The 25,865-nt window shown below is 37.7% G+C and overlaps 1 protein-coding gene across 3 annotated transcripts in view; it reads right to left on the reverse strand.

Moving 5' to 3' along the window:
• ADGRL4 (adhesion G protein-coupled receptor L4) overlaps window positions 1-25,865 on the reverse strand; it is a 78,725-nt gene that overhangs the window by 20,881 nt on the left and 31,979 nt on the right. For 2 of the 3 annotated variants that reach the window (XM_085067907.1, XM_085067908.1), the window contains exons 3-10: window positions 14,432-14,584; window positions 8,290-8,445; window positions 7,698-7,768; window positions 5,844-6,011; window positions 5,571-5,754; window positions 3,215-3,331; window positions 1,921-2,114; window positions 494-661 (exon numbers count right to left, since the gene is read on the reverse strand). In XM_085067907.1, the coding sequence (XP_084924033.1) occupies window positions 494-661; window positions 1,921-2,114; window positions 3,215-3,331; window positions 5,571-5,754; window positions 5,844-6,011; window positions 7,698-7,768; window positions 8,290-8,445; window positions 14,432-14,584 (1,211 nt within the window). The remainder of the gene's footprint in view (window positions 1-493; window positions 662-1,920; window positions 2,115-3,214; window positions 3,332-5,570; window positions 5,755-5,843; window positions 6,012-7,697; window positions 7,769-8,289; window positions 8,446-14,431; window positions 14,585-25,865) is intronic. The other variant, XM_085067909.1, reaches the window with a different exon arrangement.

The following is a 25,865-nucleotide window of genomic DNA, read 5'->3' on the forward strand; positions in this document are numbered from 1 at the left end:
GGTAGTGAATGTCCATGTTTAATAGCCATAAACTTCAGATTGATTATGCTGCTGCAAACTCTCCAGAGAGAATTTAAAGCAGATTTTTAGATGCCAGGGTTAGACAAATGGGTGGCAAAGTTTTGTGAGACAGAAATTCAGGGCCATATGGTGACTGACCAGCAATGAATGGCAGATAAATCCCACAGCAGTCTTAAAGTGAGATTTAAAATGAAAAGCAATGCTCCAAAAATAAGCACAACAGACTGTGTTTTTGGAACTAGATACTTTGCTGCATCACTGCTCTGTAATACTGCAGAAAGGACATAAGGAAATTCAAACACATATGGGAGGAATTTTGTTTGCTTTGTGCACAATAAATTGTGTGTTTGCTGAACAAAACCAAGAGACAACTTGAAGGGGGGTAAGTACGTAGGTTGCACTAAAATAAAAGCACAAGGAATGAAAACAGAAGACAGTATCAGGTAAAACACTAAATTAAAATAGCACTTACAACAGAGCCACCTGAGGACATCAAAACAGCAAAATGAGTCAGATGATTACATTTGCATGAGATATGAGTGGAGTTGGAATGTGTCAGCTCACAGCCTTCTGTAGCCCAGTTGCCATTCATTGTGTCTGAGTAGTTCCAAAACGCACATTTAATGTCTTTATCTGCAGTCTGGAACAGAAACAAGATGTTTTACTGATGGCAAAAGGCAGGATATTTCCCATCAAGAGACCTTTCTTATGCTAGACCGCGCAATTCATTAAAAATTGCTTGGTATCATTGGAAGGCTGGGAAACAAAAAGCACATTCTGCAAGGCCTATTCCAAGCAATTATAACATGGCTGGGGATGCAAGCAATTTATCCACACAGCTAAACCCCCACCAAACATGTAGTCTAATCAGATTACTGAAACCTTCTGGCACTCGCAAAGATGTTGGAATTTTTACCTATTGAATGCATTGTTATGTATACGCTTGCACCTGCTGGACATGGACTAGGCTCCAAGGTTACAGCCACATTGCTTATCCATTCCAAATGAGCAGTTCAAATCTGAGACTTATTCTGTGCTTTTTACAAAGCAATCTGGGGTAAAGCCAGGGTCATATCACACCTGTTATATCACCTGCTACACAGCAGTGATGAGTAAGACCGTTAGTATTATTTAGTACACTTAGTGCTTACTAAATCTAGTCAAAGATTAAGTCTCCACTGTACTATAGGCTTTATGAATGTATGCAAATTTTTATAAAGGTGATTTCTAACTCAGCAGTCAAGTAACAAATTTAAAAGCTATGTAACCAAGGTTAGCGCCTTGTCCTGTTGCTCACCTCTCCACAGAGTTGCTTTCTTATGTTTCTGATGATTCTTTGTGCCATGTAAGGAGACTCTGCACATATGAGTGAAGCCAGCAAAAACCTGTGTTTGCTGGAAGTAAACCTCTCAGTTTTAAATACATGTGTTCAGATTTCAGAAATAACAAGGCTTCAAAATTATAGGTTCTGGTATTACCCCCTGAACTCCAGGTTACCTTTTTTCATTAACTTTGAAGCATTTCTTCCTTTTTTAGTATATATGCTTAACCATCTGATAAACTTTCAGAAAACCCCCACCTAAATACAGAATAGTCAAGATCCTGTAATATTCTCTGGTTCAGGCATCTACATTTTATCCACACAACAACTCAGCAAAGATGGCATTATTGCCCTTGTTTTAGTCCCATAGCAATTTTCCTCTGTATCATATTTAGTATATTGCACTTAGGATGTCACATTTGAGATTAATCTTTTTAGAGTAATAAATGGTAACCTCACATCAGCAAACAACAGAAATATGCCTTATTTTATCATATGCTACAGGTATGTTTACATCACATAAAATGATTATCTAGTGTTTTGTTTTACTCAAAGCTGATAATAAAAAACCCCCTTACCTTGGCATACTTTAAGGTAAATGTTATTTTCTCGAGCTCATAGAGTGTAGGTGGATTTGAGCTGATTGCAACAGCTATAACTGCTGAGCTCACTGTCTGTCTCTGCTCTGAAGGGTCTTTGGAGGAGCGGTTTTTAGGCGATGAAAGCAGAGAACCAATATTGCTGTACCGCAGAAAGACAACTGCAACCGTGCCTATCAATCAAACAGACCATGGTTAGGAGTTTGTGGGTTTTTATAGAAGAACAAAATTGAAGACATTAAGGAAACAATAAACAATAGACATTATTGCTGCTATTGCATAAAATATGCAAAGCAGATGGAGTCTTTGTGGAATACTTATAAAAATGTTTTAGAGACAATGAAATATAGCTTTATTTAAAACAATGTAACTGGCATTAGAAATAAAAATGTGTGTTCGCACTGGCAATACTAATTAGATATATGCATATATATTTTTCCTGAATAATATATGCTTGCTGCTGTTCTGCAACTGGTTACACACGTGCTGTCTAGTCTTATAAAGTAAAATATCTCAGACCTGAAGTAAATACTGGACCTCTCTGAAGTACCTGGCTTGCTTTTACTTCCATTTCAGTGGACCCAGGATGGAATACAAGTAGGGAAAAAAAAAGCTATTTTAGAATTCAGTGCTGATCTTAAAAAATGTAGTGACTTTCTCCCTGGTACCAAAATAAATCACGTTTTTAGATACTGACAGGTGGCGAGATACAGATTAAATGGAAGATGAGGATTTAAAACATCTTTTCTATATTTTTTAAATTATATGGTTTAATTCCAGAGCAGTTTAAATACATATATTTATATTTAGTGATGATAGTAGTTGTAAGCCCTTTCTGTAGCACTCTGATATACAAGCCAGATCTGGGTCCTGCTGGTTTTGGTACTAAAGATTACATGTTCTTGGCCCAGTGAGCTACTCTCAAAATGGAAAAGATGCACCAATTTTTGAAGGAGAAGTAGCACAGAGAACTGAAGGGGACCGTCCAAAGTCATGCAGCGGATCTGTGGCTGAGAAAAGGCTAAAGCTCAGCTCTGTGGTACCAATATCCTGAGCAAGAACTCACTGGTTACTCACTGTGCCACTGGATAAGTTAGAAATGTCAGTCTTGAGACAATAAAGGAGAAAGGGTGATAAAAATACCTTGTCTCTTTAGTAGTTAGCGGTGTGGAAGTTCAGCCTTGGTAAACTGGCCATTTGGCTGTTTTCTTGGGGGTACAAGTCTATCCAAGGTGTTTATTAACCCACCTAGTCTTCAGCCTTTGTTTCTTACCATTTGGATGAGGTTCCTTTCTCTTCTTTGGGGAGATCTTTATGTAATCTCCCCCCGTGTATACATGGGGGTGAATGTGTTTCATGTGGTGTGAATCAAAAGCAAAAATCTTGAGTGCTGTAAAAGAAGAAAAATACTGTACAAATCACAGCTCCATTATGGCCTACCATAATTTAGAGTTGGGTTAATGAATGTGCTATGGGATTGCATAATTACTATGAATTTTAATACTATATCATTGCACGAAATATTTCAAGAAAAATGTCATTAGTGTAACATGTTTGTTTAAATATCTGTGTTTTGTTATTTTCATGCATGAATTTTGCACTCGTACTTTTTACTCTTTCCATGAAAAATATAGTCTCTTATTTGCCTTGCCTTAAATTAGGTACTGGAAAAAACAATGTAGGTTACTTTAGGAAGAGCTATTGCTTTATTAAAAATCTATTTCTGAAAGGGGCCACAAATCACAATTATGAAAAGGAAAGCATAAATTTCTCCACTGAATAGTAACATCTGATAAAAGCCAATTTTTGAAAAGTATATATTTTATGGTTTTCTATCCATGCTACCAAATACACATTTCACCATGAACTAATGATGTGTCTTGTCAAAAAGCAAACAAACAAGCATCACCCCTTAGGACAAAAACTACATTAGAGTCTATTGAGCTCTTTACTTGCTTCATTACGGTGCTGACTTTCAATCATCCAGGATGGGAACAAAAAGAAGTCAATCAGGCCTTTTTTGAAAAACAAAACAAAACAACGGCAAACAAATCTAAAACTTGACTGATGGAGGAATATCACTAAGCTAGACCATTTGCATTGCTTATAGCACAGCACACAAAAATAATATGAGCTATTCAATAGACCAGCTGTCAGAAAATGTTTGTCAGGGCATAAGAAATAGTTCTCTTTGGCTGGAGTTTTGAAAAACTAATAGTGCAAGAGCTTGCACCAAAAAAAGCAATGGAGAGAGAGGGGTGATGTTGTAGGTCTTGTCCCAAAATACTTGTGTGCGGCACATATGAGACCTGTGAAAACTTTACTTATGCTGAAAAACAGTAACAAAAAATTTGTTGCTTGGTTCCAATTTGGAAATGAACTCATACAGTTTACCATTTTAGAACAAAACCAAGCCAAAAAATCATTAAGCATTCAACATGGGAATTCCTCCCCATTCTCTTTATCAGCCTTTTCTGTCACCTTGGTGACTGATATCTACAGTTTTACGGGAGACTGCACCCGAATTCTCCCTTCCTGACTTCATGGCCTCAGCTCTGTGGCCACGAGAGCCTCTGCTCTCAAGCAAAGGAGGTGTGGGGAGGGGGCACAGGGGCTCTACAGACAGCACCTGGCTCTGCTCTGGACCTGCTGTAGAACCAGAGGTGCTCTGCAATGATATAAATCTGATTCTACAGAGCCTGTGTCATGGAACAAATCCCTCCCTACTTTCTCATTGCTTTGTCTAATTTGCTTTCAGAAAGGTAAGGGAAGAACAGGTGGTTTGACCTGCCTTGAGACCACAGTAGGAAACTTTCTCATCAAGTCATCATATAAAACAGCAAGCCAGTGAGAGACACTGAAGGACTGTACTAAATCTAAAATAAGAAATCAGATCACATACAGTTTGGGGACAGTCAGAAAAATAAAGATGAAAGAGTGGCCATTGACAAAGGAATCAGCCATGCTTTATTAGGATTTTCAAAAGTGCCTGGTGTTAGCCTTACTCTGCTCTCAGTGAAGGAATGGTAAAATTATTATTTCCACAGGAAAATCAGCGGGTATTGGTGGGAAGGCACCAGCACACAGGGAGAAGGTAGGAGAACAAAATGGTGAAACTGAGACTAACCAATTCTCCTCCTGGGAAATTCCTCTTAAAATGAGAAATTCCTGGTGAGATAAAGCTACTCAAGATTAAACTCACTAAGCACAATCCTTATTCCAAATTAATTTATAATAAATTCACTGAACCAAAAAGAGTAAAAAAAAATCAGAAGACAGCAAGTCCAAATGTTGTTGCACTGGTGTTTTCTATGCACATAAGATGCATAGGATAATTTTGTGAGTATAAAATGAATCCAGATTGTATAAGAATGGCCATAATGAGATTTAAAGGGAATCTGAAAACAACTTCCCACAGGCTCTCATTTTTATTTTTTTTCCTTTGGACTCAAACGTCTAGTCTTTGAAAGTTATGATACCTACACTGAAAGTCAGGTGTTAGTTACGAAAATCATACAAATTAACACCTGTGTCTTTCACATAACACCATTTCTAATCTTTGTAATTGTGCTGAAAAACTCCTCAGTTTAATCCACATCTAAAGTATATCTTAATTTTCTTTATCTTACCTATGTCACTTGCATTGGCATCCAGCTGGGTTGTCTTTTTGAAGCTCTGTGACATGAGAAGTGTCGCCTGCTCTGCAGTGTGCAGCAGCTTAGTCAGGCTCTGCCTCTGGTTATCTACAGGTACAGCTTCCCAGACTGCAATTTTGTCTTTTTGTAAAAAATTGTTCACAGTGTTGACCAAAACCTGTAAATAAAAGCATGTGTTTGGGAAGAGTCATACACTACCTTTGGCATAAGGATAAAGGCCACAGCTCTGAGGCTTGATGCACTCACGTTAATGGTGGTGTTACGAAGGGCTTCATTGTCAGTGTCACCCATGGTGTTCCATGATGAATGAGACAGTGCTTCAACATATGAAACCACTTCTACAGGTAAAAGTGGTCCCAAAGTACTTTTATTAATTTCTTGCAACTTCTCCAGAGGTGTTTTTAAGTGATCAATCTGAAAAATGCCAGAACTCATATCTTAATGAAACAAGTAAAGCCGTATTTCTGCAGGTGAAAATAAAACCAATGCAAATGACTAATTTCTATGAATTTACTTACTGGTTTATAAGACACTTTTGCATCAACACCCCTACTTAATCAACAGGTTGACCAATAAAGGATTGATATTACACATGTCCAGTATAACTTTAAGAAGCAACAATGATTAAAAAAAGTCGTATGCTATCATTACAAATTTTTCCCCTACAGCAGCTCAGTTTTATTTATCCTTATGATCCAAAGTGAACTAGTAAATGTTCTTCAAAAAATTAAATATCAATGATATGATTCTTCTGTTTCTGTATTATTCTATTGACTTTCAAATTTTAACTGAAGAGGTGGGAGCAGATGGGAAGTATTTGTATATTTTTTGGTTGCTTCTTTCTCAAATGCAAATTATAAAGCATGTAGTTGAGTGAACTGTACTGCCTATTTCTCTTCCAGTGCTTCATCTTATAAACTGCTAAACACACATAAAACAGCTAGTTTAAAAAATATAGGCAAGAGAGGGTGAGATGAAGATTAAGCTTCCACATTTCAGTCTCATGGGTGAATGAGAAAAGAATTCTTACTTCACAATACTGAAATTTAATTAAAAAAACACCCAACATCTGATTTTGTATGATCTGTACTCTCTGCTGCTGAACAGCTTTTGTGGGGCTTGCTTTGTCTTTGACTGCAACTGAACAGAACTAGAACACAAGCTATAAACCCAACAGTTATTTACATGAAAGCATTTTGACTTATTCATTTAAATTTAGTTTGAGTATATATTTAAAAATCTCACTCTAAGATTCTGCTGTAACATTTACCATGCCTTTACACCTACATGTGATAAGCAAGTATTATATTTGATATAATGTATTACATTGCAGGTAAACATAAAAACTATCTTAACACAAGGTATATATAACAGTAGGTTAATAAAGTTCTTTAAATTAATATCTTTTTGAATCCAGGAACTTCAGCAAACTGCTTAATATCAAATGCAAATATATACGATTTCTTTTAATTTGTTTATGCTTATGCTTCATTTATCCTTTAAAATTAGACAAAAATAGCTGTAGAATAATGAATAGAGCATTCATGAATGCATTTTTAATTTGCTTTAGGCATGTCTGTTTCTGGTGAAAAGAAAATTGAGTCCAGAGTATTTGTTTCTATAAATCCTGTATCACTTTACGTACTCTCCTTTGAGGAGTAAACAAACCAGCATACCAAGATGTTATTGCTCCCTTTTCTATTTAGTCACTTGTTGACATTACTTTTCTAAGCTATCTTGATGTCTTTCATTCTGAACAAGCAAATAATTGCACATCAGTAAATGCAGCAGCGTGTAACTCCAGAAATTACAGAAACAGCTGAGTGATTACCAGACTTCTGAATTTTTCATGCATCATGACTCACTTTGCTGGAAACAGAACACACAGATTCCGAGCAAGTTGTTAACATGATTAGAACATACAACTCAGTTCAAATAATTTGAAATTATTAAAAAGACTTCTGTAAACATGCTTAAGTTCAATTGTATTCTTCAAGACTTTGTTAAAAGCTGTTTAAGAACTATTACAATTGAAATAGCAGTTTCAAACAGAAACAATTAAAGGATTTGAAAATTAATCTGCAAACCAATGCTACTTACTCTGGCTAAAGTTCTATTAATATGTTCAGCTATACAGTCTTTGAATAACTCACACTTGGCCTTTGGATTTTCTGTAGAAATAAGAACAAAACTAATTATACATTGCAGTTCAATCAATATTCAACATATACTAATTGCAAAAGCTCTTGTCTAGGTCATTCCCCAAACCACCAGCATTATGAATTTATGCGCATAAAACACAGCAGTCCATTTTCAAACTTCAGTTACAAAGACTTTATCTTGGACAAAGTAATAGCACTGGATTGGAATGAGCTGTTGTTTTATTCAGGCAGAGAGTTTAGTCCCTTTCCATGGGACGTCCACAGGTGGAGTACAGACAGCTCGAATTTAGGGAGAGGAGTACAGATCTGACAACTATGAGGAGGTAACCATTATTTCAAATGGATTTCATCACGCTGTCTAGCAAAAATACATTTATAAAATTATTCTATTCTCAGGAATTGTAGATGCCAGTGCCTTGCCTCTTTTTCATGTCTTGCTGATTAATCTAACTGAAGATAAATAGGCACTGGTGGGTTTCTCAGAAGATGTATCTCTATAATAACACATAAACCTTTATAATATCATGTACCTTGGCAGGAAGTGCCATCATTTGGCTTAAACTGCAATTTTCCTGTGGATGGTTGATAACCTTCCTTACAGGAGCAGTTAAACCCTCCATCCACGTTTTCACATTTTGCATGATCTCCACAGGCAACAGTTCCTTCATTGCTGCACTCATCTACATCTGCAAATATCGTGAGAAATTGAATTTTTATTAAGTATTTACAGACTAACACCTTGCTGCTTTGTTGATAATAGCCCCAAACACTACAAGCAGTTTCATAATAAAATTTCATGTAATAAAAAAAGCAAAAACTAAACCCAAAATCTTAATAGCAAAACCCCTGCCAATTATAATACTTAGGGATTAGAAGGATAAATCATAATTGATCATACTTTTATACCACCACTTTTTTTACTATATAATACTACATTGCTTGTGTTTTAAAACCATATTAATTCTATCATAACAAAATGGTTGGCATGCTGCAAATCATCTGAAATCCATTTTTCAGAGATTAGACTAAATAGATTTTCTCAGCTCAGTTAGAAAAAGAAAAAAGCAACCTGCAGACTTGTCTTTTAAGTTGTAGCTTTAAAAAGATGCTACAAAAGCTCACTCTGTCCATCTTGTTAATCTAAGAATTAAACTCTGTGCTCTTAAAAGTGCCGGGCATATCTTTTTTTTAATCCATATTTAAATTACATTTGCCTAAAATGTCTTTTGTGCTTCTAAGTAAATTGCCATTAGGTAGACAAGTTCAGTAACTGGGTGGGGCACAGTCCAAGAGTAAAACCAAGAATTCCAGTAAGGGAATCCATGAATTGATCAATTTAACAGAGCTGGGTACTAACTCCCTGGCTGGAGTACAGGTTATTTTGCATTATTTGGCTGGCTAAGGATAAAGATCAAATAACTCAATGGAGAAAGCAAACTGGGAGCAATACCAAATAATTCTGGAGAATGAAGTAATGGACTGTGAAGTGCTGTGCTGGAAAGGAGAAAAAAGTGAACAGCTTTGGGACAGGTATATCTGAAAAATGAAGTGGTACATGAGCAGGTTTAAAGTAACAGCCTGAGAACCAAACTGAAGGAAAGTAGAGGCAGAGCAGGGAATGGATTAACCAGAGAAAAGGACAACTCCGGTCAAGAGCTGGTATGGCACTTAATTTTGGAAAGAAATTGGTGAAAAAAGGAGAAGTGATTAATTGATCAGTGGAGGACAAGAGCTACATGAATTGATAGAAAGCCTCAGTTCAGCCAAATGGGCGTTAAAAACAAACAGAAAGCAGATGTGGGGTGGCTGGAAATACACTATTAGCATATAGGAACTAGCTTCACACTCTGCTTTTGAAACAAGAATCTCGGTGGTTTTCAAAAAGGAGCACAAAAGGGATCAAAAATGCATGTGAAATAAGGTTATTATGGAAAAATGGAAAAACATACCACATATCTATGAATATATCTAGGCAATCCAAAGAAATACCTGAAGGATACCTGGGGCTTATCTGTCTCTCCCTGGGGTTCAAGGTGGTGGTTGAAGTTTCACCTCACACTCATTTATCCATTTTTCTCAGTGAGCTGTTGGCCCTGATTTGCACCTGATGTGCTGTGTTTTAAGCCTGAGGTTCAGAAGCTCCCATGGAAAACCCATTTAGACTCCTACACAGACATGAAGGGGATGTGGGGCTGGAGGTGCTTTGCCCTCCCCAGCACAACCACCACTGCTCTGCAGGGAGAGCCACCCAGAAAGCAATGTGCTTGAATGGCTGGATGCCAGCATGGAAGTGTAAAGTAAGAGGTTAAATTATGATTGAATGCATTAGGACAATAGTTTATTTCCATATTTAATGATCCAAACTGTAAATGTTTCTCTCTAAGGAATGGAGTTTTGCATTATCCGTATTTGTATGGTTTCTGTGACCTTAGTGTTCACAGTCATGGAGATAACCACATTAGACATGAGCCAATCTGGCAAAAGAGAAGGAAAATATAGTGCTACACACAGGATCCCTCATAATTAAATGCTGTCATTTAAAGACATAAGGCTAAAGTTCTTACTCTTGGCATTTAAATAACCTCTCACATCAGTAAATTGTAAAGCTCTGTTTGAAACAAGTCGGTGTCTGTCAGTGCCTTGTTGTGTGACTCTGTAAGACAGAGAGACTTTGAACCAATTGAAGTGGCAAGGGTGAAAATCATGACAAAGGCAGTTTGTCTAACAAGAAAACACATCACCCTTATTCCAAAGATTTCTTTGGCCTTGTCAGCTGCATGGAGGACATGTACTTCTGAACAAGCCATGCATCATGTAATGCAGTGCTAAAACACCAGCAATTTAGAACAATCTTTGCGAAAACTTACAATAACCTATAGATAAAAAAATTAATATTGGAAAGGTTTTCAGAATACTGTTATTAAGTATTAGGTTTCCATCTGATTTACTGATACAACTGTTTCAAAATGGTGATGGAATTTTGCTTTTCATAAACTTTTAGATCAGTAACTCACTTATTTGTTATTATTGGGCAGTCACGCAAATTCTTTTTACAATTATGTCAGATATTAAGTGTAATGGAGACTTTAATGGGAAGACAGAATTATCCTAAACAGCAGCAGAAATTCAAGTATTTTGGCACATCTCTGGCAACAGGACTGCTATTTAAGGTCTGATAGAGCCACCCTGTTGAGTATATGCAAATAGGCTTTCTGCAGTTGAATTCTCCATATGGAATGAGTCCATATTACGCCTATTTAATTTACTGTTTCTGGAAGAAAAAAACAACTCCTGGATGACAAAATTAAAAGGCAATATGCCTGATCTTGCAAGGTACTAATCAGCTTCATATCCCTTATAAATCAATGAGATTGTCAGGGGCAGCCAGCAGTTTGTGACAGTTGCAAGAATGCAGCTTTCAAGTTTCTGCTTTGAAATGCTGTGCTCAGTAGCTGTAGGCTTTTGTTTCTTTATATTTTGTAGTTATGCCTTTTTAACCAAATATGCAATTGTTGGACCACACATGGAAAACAGCTTGTCAGTGCTCTCAGCAATCCAATTTTAGTGGAGCTTTGGGGTGAGGACCCCAAACTGTCCTCCTTGATGTGCTGGGGGAGCAGGAGTGGGCTGCCAAGGCTTGTGTGAGCAGTCTTCACAGACAGCATTCCTGAGCAAAGGTTGAAAAACAGCAGCTTTTTGAACAGAGGAGCATTTGCCATACCTCTGTAAAGAAAGCCCTGGCCTCTCAGTAAATATGCAAAACAAATCCTGGAGCTGAACTTTGAAGTTTTTATAATAGCTGCGATCAGAAAAATAATATCACCAACATCACTTAGGCTAGTGTGAAAATAGATTTATAACCTTTTATTTTATTTCTGTGCTTTGTCACTCCTCATTTACTGCAGCAGGCAAGGAAATTCCAATTAAATTAAAAGTACTGAGAACAGTTATTATGTTCAGTCTTGCCAATTACAGGATTGTACCTACATCGCTTTGATTCTTCACCAGCCAGTCAAGACAGCTTGATGTCTACATTATACCTTCTGCTTATTAGTAGCTTGCAAGTGATTGAAAAGTCCAATTGCAAAGGACTAGATGTTCCCTCCCCCTGTCTCCATACTGTGGAAGGCAGCAGCACACACAAAGTAGAAATGAAAAAGGCTATGAATGGCAAAGGTAAAAGAAAAGTTAGCAATGTGGCCCAACGCCAGATCCCATCCACTGTACAGCTCCCTTGTCACAGCAAAGGATGAGATGGAGAATGGGTGCCTTCCCAGGGCTCTCAGAAATACCTGAAGAGAACTAATAGCATGTTCCCAGAAAAGGCAGAGTGGCGTGGATGTCACTTTCATTTCACAGATGGCCATTTTCACGTTTTTACTCTGTTGGCTGGGGTGAAAAAAGTAGGTTTATATTTCACTTTTTTATCTGCAGCTGAACATTCAATAAAATGTGAAGTCTAAGGAAAAGTATGGCTTTTACACAAATCAAAAAATAGATTTTAATAGCTCACTTTCAGGACAGCAAAAAGTGTCTCCAGAAATATCACATCTCTGCATTCTTGTTTTTTTCACTTCTCCATTTCCTTTATCCTTCTCTTTTCCTCTCTTTTCCTTCCTGCTCTCCAGTTCCTCCTCTGTCTTCATGTTTCTTTGTTATCTCTTCACTAGTCCTATCTGATAACTTGGGTCAAATACTTTTGACCCTCAACTCAAAACTCAGCATTCTGATTGGATTAAGAGTGAACTGACATTTCTCAAAGCAATTGTCCCAAGCTTTCTTTTGATCTACTACCTTTAGGAACATTATAATTTTTACTTTTTGGAAAGCTTAATTTTTGGAAGTTTATTGTAGTTTCCACAGGTGGGACACACGTGTGTGCATGGACTTTGAAAGGGACTTGCACACACACAGTTATGTACCACACTTGCACTACTGGAAACTCCCGATAGGTTTTAGGGCATAAACAAATAGGGTTCATAATGGCATACTCTCCAAAATTCAACCACTATATGTTTAAAGTTATTGCCATGTGCATATATACATATTTTAAAAAGAAGATTTAAGACTTTGCAGAATCTGAAAATATATTGTGGGGCCCTATAAATTTGTGTAGGATGAATACCTGGTAGTTCTGTGATTTGTACTAAATAACTTCCACTGTATTTACGATGAAATGTTGGTGTTTGCTTCAGCTGTCACCCTGAATACACAGCTATCAGCTGCTTGTGTGTGTCATATCTGCTATCTGTAGCAGCAGATCCATTCGGTACAAAATATCCTATTATGGTTTCCCTGATGGATAATGTAAAAAATTAATTGTGGATCAAAAGGTTGTCTATAGGACTCTTGGTAAAGTAATTGGTACACTTGTTTAATGAGAAAAGGTGCCCACAGGTAATTTTTATATTTCAGTGTGAGCTTTAAAAGCTCTTGGCTCCTCTATGTGGACTTTCAAAAAGAAGAACAGTACTAAACTATACCCTAGTAGAGGATAAAAAAGATCAATCTGCCCAGTAAAGAGGGAAAAAAAAGAAATTATCAAGCTAATGGTAAGAAGTTAAAGTGACACAAAAACAGTCAGAGAAATAACTTTGAAGACAAACTTCTGAAGCTGAGGAAATATCATAATGTAAAAATCAAAACCTGGAGCAGAAATGGTGAGAATATTTACAGCTCAATGTGCTAACTGTCTCCATCCCAGCTAATTTAAGAATGATTCATAGCAGCTGGATAAAGCAGAGCACTTTTAGATGGATGTGAGCAATGGGCAAGAAATGTCGATTAGATCACTTTCTGGCTTAATATGCAACCACTCTGCTGATATTAAGAGCAGTAAGAAGAGAGGTTGTCAGCACTCACAAGCTCACAGGAGACATACCTAGAATGAGACACAGTCAGCATAAAGGTGTAAAGGGCAATAGATTTATTTCTCATTTTCCCATTCCCTGAGGACTTTTGCAACATACAGAGAAAATTACCAGGATTTTGAAAAAAGAGAAATAGTTACAGTTCTTCCATTCAGAGGAAATCCTAAAGGATTGCATGGTTGTTCAGAAATAACATTTTTCCACAGAACTTTTCCTCCCCTGTAATCTTGAACATGTTCCATCCAACTGCTACAGAAACAGAGGCTGATGAATGGCACAGGAGGTAGGATAACTACTGATCTTGCTCATTGCTTTTGATCACACTTGAAAAATTACCAAAAATATCCCAAACAAAAGATAGTTGAAGTATACTAGGTCAAACGTGTAGAGAATTTTGTTTATCCAGATCTGAATGCAGAATATTTGGTCACGTTTTTTTTGAGAATGTGACCACCTTGCTCACAGATCAGTGAAACAGTGGCATAAATGGGTGAATTGGTGATTTCTATGTTGCCCTAACAATATATTCATTGTGGAAAATTGTGACATGTGGATTTAAATACATTGCAAGCAGAGTTGAGATTCAAGTATTACTGAAAGCAATGGCTCTCTGTTGTCAGCGAGAAGTGTGGGCCTGAACTGGAATATTCAAAAAACCTTTTCCAGTCCAAACTGTGGGAATTTTATACCCAGACTCCACACTTCACAAAAATGAAAGCATTTTGCTGTATTTCTATAATTAAGAGAAACAATAAGAGAAGAGTGACAATGTAAAGCTATCTGGCAGACAGTAATAACTTACCCACGCAGGAGGTTCCATCATTAGGGACAAAAATTTGTTGACCATTGCTGGGTTTGAAACCAGGAGCACACGTGCAGTAATAACTTCCCTCCGTGTTTGTGCAATTGGCATGCTCTCCACAAGGCTGAGTAGCATTTTCACACTCATTATCATCTGTCAAGACATAAATTATGGAGAAATATATTTGCATTTGAAGACTGAAGAAAGCAGTGTTGTATAAGCTTAATTTGGCTCTGGTATTTCATTTGTATAAGTTTTGAATGCTGAGCTGGCACTCTTGGTGTTTGTCTATATAGCTTTCCCATTGCCAAGGATGTAATCAGGTGTTCAGCAGCACTCTTCTGGCCTCATCTTGTGAGAATCTACAAGTGAGAGAATCAGTGGGATACTGAAATAATGGTTTAATTGGATATACACTTGGAATAAAGGATTGAGACAAGTACATGTTCTGCCATGGTTGTAATTGATAACATTTTCTTCCTATCCAAAAATCTATAGGTAGAAAGTCACTCTGAGGATGCATCTGGGAATCTAGAATTATAAAAAACAGAGGTCAAAGGATGTAAAAAAATCACACCCTTCCTCTCCTAACATCAAAGCAGAATCACTATAACTAAATGCACATTTTTATGGCTTGTTTTTAAAGACCTTCTGTGGTATTTATCAGCATTACTGGAAAACAAACTTACAAATTCATCCTACTGACTGGCCTGAGTCTTCAATTATATTGTTTTTTATTAGTTATCCCCAAGATCTCAACAAAGAAAGGAGCAAAGTTCATGTTTTAATCCTTATCTCTTAGCAACTGCTCTGCAAGTCATCGCTTTTGTACCTGCAAATTCACACGAACAGTTTTAGAGGGTTAATTCCAGGCCTCCAATGATGCAGTGAAAAGGAATGACATACACAAGTTTGAGACTATGTCAGCTCTGCAGTGCTGTCATCATGAACATGGGGATCCAGCAATCTTAATTAAAGGTCAAACAAAATCATAAATTCATGCTTTGAACTACATAGTTGACCTCCTGCAATGACTCAATAAAACCATTTCCTCTCCAAAATCTGCCAGGGTTTCTGGTATCTATTAAATAATTTTCAGACCAAACTTGAAAAAAATTTCAAAAGCTTTCTTATCCAGGCACACTACTTATCAAACTGAGAGAAACAGTCATAATACTAATAAATCCATCTTTCCAATAGTTCATTTCTCTTAAGTACCCCAAAATTTTGAAACAAAAAAAAATCAATTAAAGTCTCCCAAAGAAGGTGACACTCTGAGTGGAATTCTCTATTTTCTACATCGTGAGAAAGGAAAAGAGTTAAAGACTTCCTGAAGTGTACTGGGATTTTGTTCCTGTTCTCAAGTAAAAGGTACTCATAACATGATGAATAACAGGAAAGAATTCTAACAGGGAGAGAAATAACAATTTATTGCAGAAGAGAAATGATTAAGGAGCATGACAGAGAGAAGAAATATGATTTCAGAAAAGACACCCAAGGATGAGCTTTAGAAAGGTGCTCCTGCTTCCTGATGGTCAGTGTTCTGTTTACAGAGATTGAGTACAGATAAGGAAAATGTCACGTAAGCTGGGGCAGTGATAAGATTAAAGTACATCAAGAGCCATAAAACCTTGCAAGAATACATTTCTGGAATATAACTCAGTCACATCCCCCAACATAACTTGAACAGGATATTTTTTGAGATTTGAAGTCTGACATGATTTTGAACGTGATTCAGTTGACTCAGACATGCAAATATCAATTCAGAGCTGCAGTTTTCCCCAGGGGAATTTGGGTCAACAGTATCAAATGGATTATGCTCATTAAAACTAAAATTTAATGTAATTTAATGAGAAATTCAAGTACAAAAGCACTTTGCCAACACACGTCAACAATATTTATTCTACAGCTTTGGTATTCATGAGAATACAGCAGAGAATGTGTATGATTTGGATCTTAAAGAATGCCAAAGTAAAACCTAATTAGCTTAAGTGGAATTATAATAGGGAGGAAAAAGTGCAGTGTTGATCCAAGTTCAAAAGAAAAGCATGAGAATATGAAAAATCTGGTTTATCACGTGGCATTGCAGAGACCAGGTCCCAGAAAACACTGCAAACCTTGATAAAAAGTTCCACTTCTAATATAATTTATGTGTGTCTGACTTCTTTGCAGCCCCAATTTGCTCCCAGAGTCTGCACTTAACAATGACGACAAAAAAAAAAAAAAAAAAAAAAAAAAAAGTGGACTACCGATTAAAGTAAATTTGGTCTTGGGAAAATATTACAGATTCTAGAAAACAGTATGTGTTGACTTTGGAAAGCTCACGGATAGTAGTCTTGGAAGATGAGAAGTAGAAAGTCACTGATGATGGCAGGACTTGATTTAAAGTAGAGGAATAACAGAGCTAAGGAGTCTACAGGCTACATGCAAGAATTTTCCTTTGGATTTTTTTCCCAAAAGTTTAACTATAGTCCTTGATATCCAGGAATATTACTTTTTTCAGGTGGTCCCAAGGATCTATAAGTAATATTTAAATGACTCATATAGTGGTTATCAATAAATTCTCTACAATTATTCCTAATTAACTTCACTGGATTATTGGTGTTTTTCTTCAATATTTATGATGTCTGCAAGGGGTTTAATGGTGACTATTTGGCCTTTGTAAACTTGCTTATTGAGAGATCTTTCAGATAATAAACATTTCAAACATTGAAGAACAGTAGTATCTTACATTGCAAACACAAGATTGAATATTTTAAAGAGTTAAATTCATATGGAGTTTTCTTTTCACTATTCCCATGGTCTAATGTAATACTGAGCAGACCCTGCTGAGGGATAATTTACTGGACCACATCCTGCTTCCACTGAAATTAATGACATAAAAGTCACTGACGTAAGTAGGCTATGGAAAACTACTGGGTTAATGAGAAAGGCGAGTGAAGAAGAAGTTTGGAAAAAACAGAAAGGAGTTTCATCTAAAGTCTGTCTAAATGTGCTTTTTTACCCAAAATACTCTACAAGATAAAAAATGATGGCAAGAATATTATCAAGTTCTCTGTGTAAACAACTTGAATTTTTTATTCGGACAGCACTGCAATGAGAAGCCCAGGGGCTTAAAGTAATATTCCAAATTTTACATGATATATAATATCATTGGATTTGTGATTTAAAGGATGTCAGAGAAAAACAATGGGATTTATGGATGAAAAAATGTTGTTTTTTAACAAAATTTTCTGCCTGTGCAGAAAGGATACTTTAAATGACTGCACTCATATAATGCACCTGCTTTGTTACTACATAATTTAATTACAGCATGTGCATTCACTGCTGCACAGATACTCATTGAACACTGCAGGCAGTATTTTGGGAATACACATTTCTTTAAAGATTTTTTGTCTCCAGTAAATGATGAAAAATTTGGAGACTTTAGAGACAAGACTGGCCAAATGACAAGGTTCATTATCATAGCTAAATGGTAATATTGCATTCAAGTCTGATACGCAAGGCATTTCCTGAATAGCTGCACAATCTTGAGAAATGCCAGTGGGGTGTGGGGAGCAGGTTGTTGGGATGCTAGGCTTGATTGGTTTTTTGGGTTGTTTTCCAGTTTTGGCTAGTTATTTTTTTACATGGCACCTCTATGATTTGGATTGCTCTAAAATCTTGTCATTACCAATCAAAATATAAGGAAAGTTATAAATAATTTCCAAGGAAATTTGTGTTGAGTAACTCAATGTTGAAGATATGTGGAAGAATGTGTACCTGAATACTGGTAGGATGTTTACATGGTACAGTGATATAATTAAATCAGCTTTCCATTTTTACCTTAACATTACAGCTAGCATGTATTTTACTGTACATAAATGTCATTATGGTTGGATAGAATCAACTACTAGCTGCATGTAATCATACCTCTACTAGTCTCTTGAGAATGTATTAAGGATTTTCAAAAGCAAAAAAAAGATCAAAAATTATGATTAACTGATATGTCCTTGTAGAGCTCCATTTTGATTTGAGCTAGTAATTCTGTATTAAAACATTTGTGCTCATTAATATGAGTACATTTTATAGAGAGCATTAAATTATTTTAGAAACTTTAAAACATACCAATACAAAAAGGAAGAATGTTTTGTGGAATTTAGGTATATAATGCAATTGGAAGCTAGAGGAGTCTGACAATATTTTACGGGCAACCTGGAAAATTTCATTTTATGTATTCTGTATCTCCATTAGAGTGCAAGATTTACCGTATCATATATGGTATTTTAATAATGTGTGGTTATGGAGTTATAACCTGCAATCGGAAAACAGCTACAAAATTACATAATTTTTTATTTTTGTGACAAGCATTGGAAAATTCTTTGAGTTATCAATTTTGGATGGAAGATTTTTGTAATGCTGTTTGCATATTTTACATGAAAAATGCCATGACGGAAGGTATTGTGGTAGTGGATTCATCAAAAAACTATGAAAGATTTTCATTGCACTGAGCACATCTCCATGATAGACTTTTGATGATATGATGACAAACAATATGAAGAGTTAGTTTTGGGGTAAAACTTGTCATATTGATTCACCACCACAGAGAAGTTTTCCTTGTTTTCCTTCTTAAAAATTTTGAAATAAATCGTTCCTCCCTTCATGTCAAGTAACAAACAAACGATGCGGAAATCCCCAAAGTTAAAGAGAATGATTTGTGCATTTTCAGTCCTCCCCAGTCCATGGAAAATGAGATTTTTGTAGAAGTGAAGAGAATAGAAGAATTTTAATGAGTTAAGAACTCCTGACCAGGGCTTGAATTTGATAACCTGAGCTCTCCCACAGACACACTGCAACAAGCACAGGCCCAGTGGTGTGATTTTCATCAGTTTAATGAAGCTTGCTTTTACTAAGGACTACAAGCAGCTCTTACACTACAATATATGCACATTCTGTTTAGCACATTCCCCACATGACATACAATTATTGCAATTAAAACATCATTAATTTTGCTCTAATCCGGGCCTATCTGTGGAAGCCGAGGCCGGAGGCCTCTGGGGCACACCCATCTGTCAAGATGGACACCACAGCAGCCTGAAGAGTGGGCAGCAGTGGGTAGGAGGGAAGTGCAGTCAGGGCACTGGGGAATTCATTGATTCATTGCATCCTCCTGTTCTCTCTGACAGGAGCCTCTGCTCACAGAGCTGCTGTGGAGCCCCTGGGGGAAACGGAAACTACCCTTCCCTAGTGTAACCCTCGTGGGAGAACAGGGTTTGAAGTGCCTCACTTAACCCCTCAAAAGCAAGGAAATGAAAGGCTTCCTGTAAAACAAATTCCAGTGCTGCTCACCCTGCTGTGCCTAGCTTGTCTGGAGGTCTCAGAACAGTGGGGGATCTTACATACATTACTTCTTGTGCTGCAGGACTGCATCTACTGCCATCAAAGCCCGAGTGAAGAACAGAAATGCCATTAACAACCTTGCCTTCCCTTTCTTGTGATTTGTTTCCATTAATGGTAATTTAACACAATTTGTTTGTGATTCTCCAAAGATTCAGCATTCGAGTTTGGTCTAAATCAGTATGAAAGAGCAGATGCTTAGAATAACCACTTGAGACTGTACAAACTGGGCTGGAAATCTCATTTAAATATGAATTGCTTCCATAATGGGCCTGATTCATCTTTGTCCTACACCTGGGCAGGGAACCATGCAGTTGCTGTGTAGGAAATCTTGCCACTGCAAGCTCTGCCTTGTTAAGATTTCACATTTCCCTATCCACTTCAAGAGTTTTTCACAATGACTTCTCAGGGTGTTTTTGCAGCTTGACAGTTTTTAACCAGTTTTAACTTGGTGGTTCTGCAACTAGCTGGTCTCCTGTAAGGTCTTAGTACAGCAAACAAATATTTTCTCTCACATTCTTCATGGGCTATGTGCATATATGCAGAGATGATTTTGGATCAGCATTTCTTTCTTGTCTGGCTTAACTAAAGGGCCTCACAACAGAAAACTCCTTTAGTCCCAGTTTAAGGAACAGGATAGAGCAGTCTAAAAGAAGGACAAAAGGAAAGTTTCCTACATATTAAAGTCACACTCAGGTTGAGTTTCAGAAAATGGACAAGGTTTGGAGAGGTTAATATATTATCTAAACTGTTTCCCTCATCTCTTGCTGATATTTCCAGACATTATAAATTAAACATGAACAGCATTTATTATTGGGTAAGTGTCAGTGATGAAATTGTCATTTGTTTAGCCACACAGTGTGTCCTGCTTTTTCAACACTTGTGAAATATCAGAAAAAGGAAATCTATAATTTGAGTTCACTCATGTGTGAAGAATGGGGTTGTGGTAGGGTATATATCATTAAAGGTACTAATCCTTGGCTCAAAACAAACCATTTACCCAGCGAGACATCTGCAAGAATTTGAGAATAAAAAGGAACAAGGTGCTCAAATAAGTGAAACAGAATTAAAGGGGGGAATAAATAATTGAAGGAGGGAATAAATATTGAGTGGTCCTTTCCCACCTTTTCCACAACACTGCCTCCCCTGCACTTCTGGAGAGCAGAGATCTACGTGCAGTGCATCAGCAGCCCCCACCACTCTCCCAGAAGAGACCTTATTGCTTCACTGATCAAAAAAGCTTTGGAGCTGCAAGTGGAGAGCATCAGTTTAGGTGTCCAAACCACAAATTTGGACATGCTATGAAGATTCACCCTTTCTACTGCAGGCAAAACTCGGAGCTGGCCAGGCCTCCCCTGCTGGTGGAGAGCAGGGTCTTGGGTGCCTGTCAGGGGGGTGGGTGTGGAGCACAGACCCAGGGGCAGCTCAGGCATGAGGGATGAGGAGCTGCCAACTCAGGGTAGCAGACCATAACCTCCTTGTATCTGGAGCACTCCAGGATCCCCTTCTGCCTTTCTCCCAAGAATATGGCATAAATTCACCAGCTGAGAAGCTGGCCCAATGAGCTGGTAAAATGCAAAGCTAAAGATTGTAGCAGAGGAACGACAGAGATGGTAAAGTGGAAAAAAAAACCCAAACAGGTTGAAGATAGTCTGCTGGAGTTCCAAGAGTGGCTTTGGAGGTGAGAAGTTGTGACTAGGTAAATTACTGGAAAACTGGCTAATTGATACTGAATAGGAGGGGATAAAAAAATAATTCCAATTTCAGTTCCAGTCAGATGCAGCTCCTGTTTGTGAACTCAAACAACACAATGCTCCTATCTGACAGGATGTGAATGAGTGAGATGTTGCCGCTGAAAATGAAACATTTTGGTCCCACGCAAAAGATTACACAGAAGGAAAACAGCTTAGGAAACAGTCTGATTAAGGGGGAAGAAAAGCTTCCAGGCAACACTTTCCTAGATTTAAAAACAAAAAAAGAAAGATATTTGTTCAGAAAATACAGCCAGGAAATGCATCAGCACCTTACAGCTTATATAGGAAATCCAGAGTAGGCCATCATGGTATGGCTGAACAAGATGTGAAGAAGGTGTAAGTGAGAGACAGCACGGCTTGACTGAGGCAGTGGAGCATTGAACATCTGATGAGCTTTATCAGACTCACTACAAACATGCAGCAAAGGCTGTGATAAGAAATGGTGCTGTTCTGTGTCAGGATATGGACTTATCATCCTTCAGTCACACATGGCTACATCCTGGGGTCTGGAATGCCACATGGCACTGTTCCCACGGTGCCAGGCAGCCGGGGCTGGAAGCACCCAGACACACCTGAGCAGCTCTGGGAGCCTCTGCAAAGCACAAAGGGCAGTATCTAATATTTAATGGCAGTGACACTGTGAAGCATGTGAGCTCACTGCACATGTGGCACACAATGATGGACACAAATGAGTAAATACGTAGGTCTCTGCAATAATTTATAAAATAACTGCTCAAGCACAAAGCTAGTTGTTACAGATACTTGGAGTTGATAGGATTCATTGACTGTCATTGGTTTGGTGTGGTTCATACTATACATTTGGGAGCCAGAAATTAAGACCTGGTTGCTGAATTCCTCCCTAGAGTGGACCGACAGGTGTGTTCAAACTAAAGGATAAGCTCAGGTTCATATCTAATTCTGAAGCAGGCTTTCCCCCAGCTGACTTGCTCCACTGCTTCTTATGGCAGGCTCAGAAATACCAGGATTCTTTCTGCATTTACTTCCAAGTGAACATGCTCATATTTAGTTTAAGTGTGTGAAAAGTCTGTTTCCATGACAGAGCCTGACCTCAAACCCATGAATGCCCAAGGAGTGACTCCCATTAACCAACACCTCTGCTATTACAGGAGCAAAGGGGCAAAACCTGCCAAGAGCAGAAGTCAGGTATTGAAGATCACATTGCTCTACCTTTCCTCACCCCCCACTGATCAAATTACAAAACCCAACCTCAACATCCTGGCAGACATCCTGTGTCAAGCTTGCTACTTCAGGATTAGACAGAATGCAATTGAGACACATCATTAGTTTCTTGGTTTGCCTCCTTCAAAAACAAGGAATTAACACAAGGTGAAGTGTGGCTGAATGGGGGTATGCTGGATTTGAACTGCTGGCTGTGTGCAGGTGTCAATGTTTTTCTGAATGCTACCAGCAGAAGTGTTTCAGAAACTTCACTGTTATTAAATCACATAATTTCCAACCTAGCTTTCATTTTTGTAGCTAACTTGCTTGTTTTCAATGAAAGATGTCCTTTAACTGAAAAGTAAAACAGCACATGCACAATCAGAGCATTTTTGCTTAAAGGAATGCACAGCAGTCCCCTACTAAGAGGGATTTGCCAGCAGATAACTATGCTCCCCTGCAGAACTGAATGGAAGCCCAGGTAGAAATTCTGTTTCAGCACTGCAAATAAAACTGCATTAAAAAGCCAAACCACCAAAACTGAAATCCAACCAGAACCAAAACCAACTACAGCCAGACAATATCTGCATTGTAATTTCTTGCAGACTTCCCATTGCATTTTCCATTTCCCATAATGCTGGCATAGAATCAGCACCATCCATGAAAGCAGATGTATCAGAATGTGAGAGTGAAATCTTGATTACTTTAGCTCTTTTGAGATGTGTGCTCCGTTACATTTTGGATTTAAGAAGCAGAATACAATAAAAGATGTGATAAAACTTCTTTGAGAGAAGTAATAGCTCCAATAACATGGAAGGCTATAAACAGTGACTATAGAAGCTATTTTTTTTCCATTGTGGAACAGTGTTCATTGATTTCTGAAACCACAGGCTAATTGTGCTCTGAGTGGACAAAGTACCTTGAGGAGTCTGGTCTGGGCATCAGAGATGCAGAGGTCACTGTGCACTTCTGTCAAACCCAAGTTACAGTATTAAAGGTGGGATTATCCTGATGAAATTTGATTGCCAGTACTCTTCAGGAGGTTAGATGACGTGACCTAATCTTGCTCTATGAGACACTTGGACCTATATTACTCGAAGCTAATATTAAGTATAGGTCAGTAGAAGAAGATACCACAACAGTAAGTAATGAATTTATTTTATTTTTAAAGTCAATACTGTCTCGTTCCTGTCAAAACACACATGTGAAATACCCATCTTCTACAGTGGCCCACATAGCTTTCATGTGGCTTGATGACTGTGCTTTTTTTTATTAGCCCTATTTGTGAGATATCCCATTTAAATGTTCTGGAATTCAATAGCTTCACTTCTGGATAATAGACTAAATCACAAAAGGAAATAATTTCAATCAATAACTGAGAAAAGCCATTAATTGCTGGAAAACATCCAGTCTCCAAACCTGAAGATATCAAATATGGTCTGGCAAGGAGGAGACAATTAGGCTGAGGAATTCTACCCAGAGGGAAAACATGCCAGCATTATTTCAGCTGGACTAATGACTACAACAATAACCACTGAAGTATTTCCAGCTACTGTCAATGTTGCAAGTATTTAACTCCATGGTGAAAACATCTTAACTACCGACAGTGATATTCTCAGAGACTGATCCCGGTGGATCATTTTGGAAAAAAAAAAAAAAATCACTATAAAGTCATACAGGTTTTGATATTGTGTACTCCCCAGTGCCTCCCCCCTTTTTTTTTTTCCTTCTGAGATGAATTAAAGCTAAATGTAATGATACAAGTGGAATGGGAGGTTTTAAAATTCAGGAGAAATCAGGTCTGTGGTACTGCTTGGCTCAGTTAAAAGACTGCAGGTTTTTGGATGGTTAGAATCGCTTTCCCATATAATAGCCAAATATCATCTTAGTGGAATTTGTTAATTTGAAAAGCATCTAGCCCTCCCCCTTTCTGTAGCAACTTCTTCCAAAACCCAGACTGGTCTTAAAGCCAAATTTCCTCTTTCATCTCTCTCTCCTGAAACTTACAGCTTTGAAGTGATGGAACCCGTGGTCTCCTCATGCCAAATAGTCTGGATAGTCTTTCTGGACTGTTTTTTCTAAGGCATACAATCTGGAAAACTTTAGCTCCATGTCAAACAGCAAAATGAGTTAACCTACTCAGGTCCTTTAATGAATTTTGAGAGTGAGGGGAGTACATAGCATCCTAAATCAGTCTAAAGTGACTTTTTCCTTGCTGACTATATTAACAACCCTGCTCTTCATTAGTTAATACATCCTAGGTTGAAATATTCTGTTTATTCATAATCACTGTTGTCTACTTAAATTTGTCATTTTCTATTGAAGATTTTTATTCTTAGAAACAGGGGCTAAGGACTTTAATATCCCAAAGATACAAAACACTTAGTAGGCAAAAATATAAAATTCCATTTAAAACATATCTAGAGTTTGGACAGAAGTAGTACTTATATAAAAGTAGTACTTGGAATAAAGTGGAAATGTGGCACAAGTCAGAGACAAAAACACTTTTAAGTTTATCTACCATAATACAACCTGCCACATAAAGTGTTATTATGTGCATTTTATGCCTGGGAGTACTGACAGGTGGGAGGGTGTGGATGTGTTTTATAAGTGCTGTGTATCTTTTGGCAATAGGAGCTGTGCTGTATGCCCCAGTGCAGGGCTCAGAGGTGTGTCCTACCACAGGCAGTGATGCTACAGTGGTGCCAATCTGTAGCCAGGGTAATTAGCCCCTCAAATCCAGCCTCTATCAGCCTGGCCGTCACTGCACAGCCACAGCATCGCTTGTTTTCACTTGGCTTGGTTTATCCAGCACTGCACTCTGTCAGCTCAGCAGACATTGGAGACACAGTCCCAGGTACAGAGCACAGAGAAAACACTCCTGCCACTGATTAAAGTCAGGGGTGTAGTTTACGCAATAAGGTGACAGAAAAGGAGGATTTTCATAAGGTGCTGAATAAATGCACGTAAAACCTAACAGATTTCCACAGACTGCCAGGATGAGGTTCCATCAGAGAGGGAGGCACTGCAGAAACTTTCACTGGTATTGTTCTCTGAGTATTTCTCAGCTGCAAATCTTCAGTTGGAAAGGCTAAAAAATTGCTTCCCAAGCAAATCACTGAAAA

This window comes from Lichenostomus cassidix, chromosome 8 (genome assembly GCF_008360975.1).
Source record: "Lichenostomus cassidix isolate B80296 chromosome 8, HeHo_3.0, whole genome shotgun sequence".
NCBI lineage: Eukaryota > Metazoa > Chordata > Aves > Passeriformes > Meliphagidae > Lichenostomus > Lichenostomus cassidix.